Source organism: Medicago sativa, chromosome 8, assembly GCF_051527215.1.
Source record: "Medicago sativa cultivar Bolivia chromosome 8, Bolivia_mono, whole genome shotgun sequence".
NCBI lineage: Eukaryota > Viridiplantae > Streptophyta > Magnoliopsida > Fabales > Fabaceae > Medicago > Medicago sativa.
Window position 1 is genome coordinate 61,978,626 of NC_140756.1, and position 8,866 is coordinate 61,987,491.

General features: G+C 35.3%; 1 protein-coding gene across 1 annotated transcript; it reads left to right on the forward strand.

The window, feature by feature from the left end:
• Positions 1-3,413: 3,413 nt before the first annotated feature.
• LOC146900268 (uncharacterized) lies at positions 3,414-8,661 on the forward strand. Its single transcript, XM_085739134.1, has 4 exons — positions 3,414-3,886; positions 5,073-5,225; positions 5,351-5,556; positions 8,217-8,661. Exons 1-4 carry the CDS (start codon positions 3,464-3,466, stop codon positions 8,413-8,415), a joined length of 981 nt encoding a protein of 326 aa, XP_085595260.1. The 5' UTR covers positions 3,414-3,463; the 3' UTR covers positions 8,416-8,661.
• Positions 8,662-8,866: the final 205 nt, after the last annotated feature.

Consider the following 8,866-nt stretch of genomic DNA (forward strand, 5'->3'; position numbering starts at 1 on the left):
CGTTTAAGATGTTTCGTGAACATAGTTCAGTTGGCAGAGACATACATTTGACCTAAATTAAAATTATATGTAGAGATTGGGGTTCGAAATCAAACACCCCACTTATTTGTTTTGAAAAAGGTGAATTTCAGCTATCAGGCTACTTGACCCAAAAAAAAAATGTTGTTAAGTAGAATCTTGAAGGCAGAATCTCCTTGGTAAAAGACTGTATTCTTGTTTGGATTTGAAAGCAGAGACGCGGGGTTTAGAAGAAGAAGAGGTGGATGAGTTACATAACCTCTCAGCTTAAATCTTGTCTTTTACAAAATTACATTCTAACATGAAGTGGCAAAAGTCCCAGTTGAATTTGTTAAGGGCGGGAGATGCGAACTCTAAATTCTTCCACTCTATTATGTCCGTAAGAATGGGGTGCAAGTTGAAGGTGTCTCTGTTGGGACAAAATGTGTTTAACAATAAACCTTAGAGAGTTTTGATGATAACAAGGTATTAAAAATTGTCAATTGGACTAGTTAATATTTGTTCAAGTGTACATGACCATAGTTAAAAATTTACATCATACAAAGGTTCTGAATGAGTAAATAAAGAGCAAAGGAATCAACAAGATTGAAGCTTAAAAGCTCCTGAAGGCAAAGTGCTCCTGAAGACTAGAAGCTCATGAAGGCAAAGTGCTCCTGAAGACTAGAAGCTCCTGAAGACTAATGCTCCTGAAGACTAGAGGTCTTGAAGTGTCACGTCATCAGAAGTTGCCTCATCAGAAGCTACCTTATCAGAAGCTATTTTCACCAGAAGCTGAAGATCAACTGAATTTGTAGAATTCAAGGATTCAAGAGTTGTTTCATGGATTGAAACTCGTCTAAAGATGGCAGAAGACTAGTGGAATTTTGCAACGGTCATTTCAAAGATATTTGAAGGCACTGGCTTGCAAAAAGGAACAAGAGCGTTGACATTGTACTATGTACGAACTGTACAACCACCTTCTCCACTACTCTGTTTTGTGTCTCTGCTACAAGACAAGATAACAGCTCTGAATATACAACCAAGCCTGCAGAAGTGTTCCCTCTCAATTGGAATGGATTTGAAATTGATCCTTCTTAGGACAATCACTAAATCAGGCAAAGAATCACTGGTGAAAGATCAAGCTTCAACAACGACTCTTTTTGAATGTGCTGGCACTTACAACGTTCATTTCACACCTCTATAAATAGGAGTGAATACTTGAAGAATGAATAAGACTCTACAACAAGTTGAAAGCGTAAAAACTCTGTTGAAATCATTCTGCATCCAAAGTTCACTTAGAATTTCTGTTTCTCAAGTTCATATCTTAGAAATTCTAAAGTCTTAAGAGTCTGTATCTGATTTGTATTGTGAGCACCTCTGATTGTATATCAAGTGTTCAACCTCAAACATTTTTCTTTGTAATCTTGTTTGATTAGGAAGTCTCTTGCAGTTGTGCTTGAGCATAGAACTCTCTTGATTGTGTTCTTGAGCATAGGAAGACTATTGCAAAGTGTGCTTGAGCAAAGGAAGTCTCTTGCTGTGTGCTTGAGCAATTGTAATCAGATATTACACTTTAGTGAACTCTCCTTGGAAGTGCAAGGGGGACTGGACTACTTCCGGATTGTGGAATGAACCAGTATAATTGCTTTGTGTCTTTCTTCTTTCTCTCTGTTTTTATCCGCTGCGTTTAGATCCTGAATATCACTTCAGAAGCTGTTTCACTTTGCTTCTGATCAGTGTGTTTCAGTTTAGGAGAAACGAAGAAAAATCTAACACAATTCAACCCTCCTTCTTGTGTTTTTCTCACCTTCAGTCTCAGGTGTCATAGGAGTTGTTTTTACCATTTCCAAAATCACTTCAAGTCTGTTATGCATAAAAAATTTATCGTTTAACTCAATATCGGAGGAGGGTGGTGTGTTGTTGACATCACCTTTTTCTGAGGAAGAGATTAAGAATCCGGTGTGGGAGTGTGATAGCATCAAAAGTCCAAGGTCGGATGAAATTAATTTTGGTTTTTTTAAGGATTTTTGGGAGGAGGTAAAAATGATTTGAAGCGGTTCTTTGATGAGTTCCACCAGTACGGTAAATTGACTCGTGGAATAAATAACACCTTCATTGTGTTGATCCCTAAAGTCGAGAGTCCTCGGTGTTTGGCTGACTTTCGGCCCATTTCTTTGGTGAACAACGTGTACAAAATTCTTTCAAAGGTTCTGGCTAATCGTCTGTGTCAAGTTATTGGTACCGTAATTTCAGACACACAGTCAGCTTTTGTGAAGGGGCGTCAGATACTTGATGGAATTCTAATTGCAAATGAGCTGGTTGATGATGCAACTAGTAGGAAAAAAGAATTATTATTGTTCAAACTGGATTTTGAAAAAGCGTACGATTCGGTGGATTGATGTTATTTAATTGATGTGATGGGTAAAATGAATTTTCCAAGCAAATGGAGGACATGGATGCTCGAATGTATTTCATCAGTATCTATGTCTGTTCTTGTGAATTGCAGCTCTACAAATGAAATCAAGATGGAAAGAAACCTTCATCAAGGGGACCCTTTGTCGCCTTTACTATTTTTGCTCGCGACAGAGGGGTTAAATGTTATGATGAAGGCAGTGGTCAAGAAGGGGTTGTTTCAAGGTTATGATATGGGGTCGTAACTCGTAAGGTAATGTTACTACAACTCATCTTCAGTTCGCCGATGATACATTGTTTGTTGATACTAAAAGTTGGGTGAACATTCGTGCTTTGAAAGCAGTGTTGTTACTGTTTGAAGTTATTTCTGGCCTAAAAGTTAACTTCCATAAGAGTAGGTTGTTTGGGTGAATACCTCTGATTCTTGGTTACATGAGACTGCGTTGGTTATGAATTGTAAACATGACAGTCTCCCTTTTTTGAATTTGGGGCTGCCTATTGGGGGCGATCCTAGGAAATTGAATTTTTGGTATCCGCTGATTGATCGGGTTAGAAATTGGTTGTCTGGGTTGAAGAGTAATAACTTGTCGATAGGGGTCGTGTGATACTCCTTAAGTCTGTTCTGTCCGCTTTACTAGTCTACTTTCTTTCTATATAAAAAAAGTTAATATTAGCATTGAAGAACTATTATTTTTTAACATCAAAAACTATTTCAATTAAAAAAGTTTAAAATCATAAATTATTCTAAAATTTTGATACATAAAAAAAATAAATTGATTATTCATTACACGTTCAAAGAAACAAAATAACTATCCAAATAATATTGTTTGGGTCCATGCATGTTGACTAGTATAACAATGAGTAAACTCAAAACCACGTCGTTTTAGTTGAGAGAAGCTGCCACACGTCACTGGCCTACACATTTCCACGTTACTGCAAAACCGACAAATATCCCATAGCCATCTTCTTCCTTACAAGTTACTACAACCACATAAAATATCTTCACCTCTTCCTTTTCAACATTCAAAACCTTCTTTCTTCTCTCTTTTCCACCATGGCTGTAAGCTTAGGAAACCTAACCTTACTCCTCGACATATCTTCACCACGAAGCTTAACTCTCGACAGAAAACCTCTTCTCACGTTACCTCTCAAGAGAGACTCTTCATCTTCTTCAACTTCATCCTCTTGCTGTTGTAGTTATGCTTTTGAGGGGGAGGGGCGTGGACGAGTGGTGGTGGCTCGTGGGAAGTCAAACTCGGAGCAGAATGGAGTGGACTTTGACTCGGAGAGTGATGAGGAAGGAGGGTTAGGGGATGGAGATGATTTTGATACGAAGATAAGGAGGAGAGTTAAGGAGTTTGAGGAGAGGAGAGAGCTTGAGAAGAAAGCTGAAGAGTATTTGGAGAGTAAGGGTGATGATGGTGAGGAAGAGAGTGAGGAAGAGAAGAGGATGAGAGTTAGGAAAGAGCTTGAAAAGGTTTGAGTTAATTAATTAAACTAATTATTATTACTTCTATAATTATACGATTTTCTTGTCTTCTTTCCTTAATTAGTACTCCTCTGTCTCATATGTAATAGTTTGAAATATATCAATTAATATATCTCAATTTTGTAGTTTTTGTTTTTGGAAAGGCCTAAATACTAAACTACTGTTTAACAAGGATAATTTCTTAAAGGAAGTATATTTTATCATAGAAATTAGTATATTAACCCAAATGATTTTCTCATAACTGTGTATCATAAGTTTGTTGATGTGTTAGAGTTAAAATTTACTACTAAAAAATAGATGTTGAGCCCTGCCATATAACTGCTTTCGGGTTTTGGGCGATGACCTAGTATCTAGACATACTTGTGTAATTGTTCTTACTCTAATGTGATGATCCTCTCTAGTGTTTTAAGGCTTCCCATAAGTCCCAACAAAAAGATCGAGAGAGTGTATGTTTGTACTCCCTCTAGTCTCAATTATAAGCAATTTTTTATTTTTTAGGTTCATTGAATAAATGATGTATGTGGTCCATAATATAGATCATATACATCATTTATTCAACGGACTTAAAAAATGAAAAGTTGCTTATAATTGAGACAAGAAGAAGTATGTTTTTAATATTTTAATATTTGCTATTTTTTTTGACTAATTTGTTGATTGGTTATGTTTAGAAAGAATTCTTGCACGCACTCATTGTTGTTGTACCCACTGTTATCGTGAAACTTTGTGGTTATTTCCTTTTGTTTTCTTTACATACACCAATTAAGCGATGTCTCGTTGGTGTTTGTCAACCTTTATCATTAGACAACTGACACAATTGTCCTAACAAGTCACTAGAAGTGAAACATTAAGATGGATTGTAATATTATATGGTGCATAATAACTATTCTTGGTTTTTTGGTTTGAGAAAATGTTTTCTATTTTTATTATTTTGTTTTCATACTTTTTGTTTGAGGAGTTATGTTTTCATTCTTAATTATACTTTATGTTTTCAATCTTATTTCTTAAAACTAAACTACTACTTATTTTCAATACATATTGTTTTCATAGTTTCCTAAACAAATATTTGTAAGCAAAACTGAAGTTGTTGAGATGACCATTATTTTTCTCCTCTCGGGTGGAGGGTGATGATTAAATTGGCACTCGTTGACATATTGTTTGTGGTTTGACGAATCAGGTGGCTAAGGAGCAGGCAGAGAGGAGGGCCACAGCTCAGTTGATGTATGATTTAGGTAAGAAAGCTTACGGGAGAGGCACGTACGGACGTGCTGTTGAGTTTCTTGAAGGTGCACTCACCATCATACCAAGATCTACATTATTTGGTGGTGAGGTTAGTCCATTCTTAACTAAATAAGAATCTCTACATTTTCTTCTTTGATTTATTTTCATTTGTCTTTAATTGATTGAAGAGTAAGTTAAAGGAGTTTTTTTATTAAAAAAAATTGTGAATTTCAGATACAAATATGGCTGGCTATGGCTTATGAGGCCAATAATCGCCATAAAGACTGCATTGCTCTTTACAAGCAATTAGAAAAGTCGCACCCTAGTATTAGCATCAAACGTCAAGCTGCAGAACTTCGTTACATTTTGGAAGCACCAAAGCTCAAGATAACCCAAGAAGAGATGGTGACTATACCCTTGATTGGTTCCAGTTATGACAGGTCATTTGATTCTTCATGTTACTAATTACGATTCATTCAAGTCTTTTTGTTTATCACGTTCTTCATTTTTCTTTGCAATATGAGAGTGCTGTTTTTCGTGTTTGTTTCCATTTCTTTGTTGTTGGTAAGATCACTGGTTCTTAGATGATAATGTTCATAATGGCATAATAGGTTAGCACATTATACTACAGTTATAAATAAATCAGTGCCACACAAATTAAAGCATGCTTTGATTTCTTGCAAAAATCATATCAATGATAAACTTAAGTATGGATACAAGCTAAAATGACTTGAACCACTAGAGAGATATAAGCATTCCAAGTTCTTCGAATGATTGTTACTGTCTTATTAAAATTAACTAAGGCATGTTAAATAAACCCATAATAGAAAACCGCAGGGAGTGGTGCCACCTCAAAAGTTTAGGTTGACTTTTGAAATGGTCATAAACTAGGAATTAGGATGCAGCAGAGACTGTCCATGCCAGTGCTATTTATTTTTAGTGAATTGGTCTTGAGTTGTCAAAAACTAAGATACCATGATAAAAGTCAAGACATACGATTTAGGGAAACTGTAAAAGCTCTTTGAGGCTACAAACTATGAAGCACCGACATAGACACGACATTGACATTCAATGCTGGTAACAATTTAAGAAAATGAATTATGTGAATGTAATCATACGTGTTGGACCGGACGCGTCAGTGCTACCAAGTTTTGAGGCCTATATAGACAGAAAACAAATCTTCTAGATATACACGACAATAGAGACTGTATAGATTTTGGGGGCGTTTGGATAAACAACTTTATTATGAACTTATGTATAAGCTGTTTATTCACCAAAAAATATGTATTAGCTGTTTCTCTATAAACAAGGAGAAAATGTGGTTAAACTGTTCCATAAGTTATCCTAAAGAGATTATTGAAATACTCAACAACTAGCTTATAAACATGTTATACGCTATTTTCATAAGCTTTTACACTCATACAAGTGCATATGTTAGTAGATAAGCCCAAATAAGTTGTTTATAAGTCAATTCAGATGCACCATTCATCCCAAGTCCAGAATACTGTGGCAGTTACAAGTTACAACCTATAAATATTGTAGGAGAATCTTTTTTGACAAAAAATATTGTAGGGGAATGTTACAGTTATAACTTGCTATATACATACAATAATAACAGCATAGTAATTACAACCAGACCTAATAATTTGCCTAATTATGTTCCATCCGGCATTAACATAAAGTATAATGTGATTATGCCTGTGGTATTTTTTATTCTAACACAAGTGATAGACTGATAGTGGTTCAAAGCATTTAACTAGCACAAAAAATGTTGAAACTTCAAAATATACTTACATTAAGTGAAGTTCAAATTGAGAGCCGTCTCATCTCTAACTAAATGCTATCAGATTTTTGTATCTATACAAACTAAGTGGAAAATTGTTAAGATCGTTGTAAAGCAGGGTAGAGTTCTATAGTGGGTTTTCACAATGGGAATCCAAAGGGATTGCTCTTAGGCTACGTCCTGATTTTTTTTAGATGATGGCTGAGCAGTGGCATTAGCCTTTTCTGCCTGTTGCACATGTGTGTTTTGTTCAGCGGTGGCCAACCGCCATCATGAGTTTAGAGCTCTCCCACCATGATTTTTAGAAGCTCCCTCCAACGCATAGCTTCTTTTCCATTGATATTTTTAACCAAGATTTTTGAGTTTTCCAACCACACTAGGCTCCTAGAAACCACTTCTTAAGCTGCGGCCATGAAGGGATATTAGCCTGACAGTTAAAATCACCAATCACCAACATTCATTGTTCCTTCAACAATTATATTATAAATAGAATGAATTGCATATCACTGGGATGACATCAAATGGTTTTTTCCGCAGCTGTGGGGGCAAACTTCATCTTTAGGAGTGTTCTCTTCACAATATAAGCACAGTTTGATTTCTATATTCCATCTTCTTTACTCTCTTCATATCAAACATATTGTAAGGGGGTTGGGTAGTTTAACTGGTTGATCTAAGAATTAAAGGAGTAGAAGGAGTTAGTTAACGATCAAGGTTCAAACGCTGGCGAAGGAGAAAATACTAACCTAACCAATATACTAAAATTTGTCTCGAACTCCCGACATTTAACAAACAATGTCAATATCAATGATACTATTTTTTTTATAAATAACTCGACAAATATCACTAGCAAAGCTGAATTGCTTTGCTGTTACTATCTTATGTTAACTCATAATATCTATCTTCTATTTGTAGAAACTGAAGAAAAACAGATAAAGCATGCAGAACTGAATCTGTTGCTTGAATCAAGAATGCAATTATCAATTATGGTTGCTCCTACCGTATTGGTTTTGTTACCCTCATTTCTTATTGTCATTATCAGGGCTTATTCGGTTTTGAATACAAGATTAATTTTTTCCGACTACTTGCTAACATGTCTCATGCTGTTATTATCAATGTTTCATACTCTTCATTAATTTTCTGCTTCCCTATGAAAAGAACTTTCATTAGCATCGATATCGAGTAACATTTTGACTATATATACTTGTTTTTATGCTGGTTTGTTTATAACTGCAAACTCTAAATTACTGTATTATTGATAATACTTTTGTGACTGAGAAAATAAGATGTATCATGTATTTGTTATTTTTACATCTGTAGTTATGCGGGAACATGGAGCGATAAAAACAAGGATCGAAAGAGTGGAACAGTCAACAGTCCATTTCCATCATCTAAAGATAACTTTTTGGACTTGCTTGTGTGGAGACCTCCTGCTGGATTAGGGAAAAATCGAGCTTTCTGGATTGGTTTGACCATATGGTTGGTATTAGTTGGTGCTGCTCTCTACATTCAAAGATGAAGAAGAGACTTCCATACAGAGTTCCACTTCTCCAATTTATGACGATTCTAATTTTGTGCTATAATTTTTCATTTTAGTTTGTAGTGTATAGTCCATGCTGTAAAATTATTGTATGTCACAAATAGGAAAAATATGTTATTTTATTATATTTCCCCGTTTGGTTGTCCTCTTGAAATTACAAGATTGTAAGTTCAAATATAATTGTTACAGTTGTATATGAAAAAAATAGTCTGTTGAAATTACAAATTTTTATAGTAATGTCTATTAACTGTGTTTCTGTGGTAGGTTTACAAAAAGAACAAAGCACCTGTTCTGCTGTAATTCAACTTCAACCCTCCTCAGGTCTGTTTTTTTTTTTTTTTGGGGTGCTGTGGTTTGATTTGAATGTAATGCAGCCCATATGTTACCTCTGAAACTTAGCTTTTGAAAGACAAATGCATACAGAATGCAT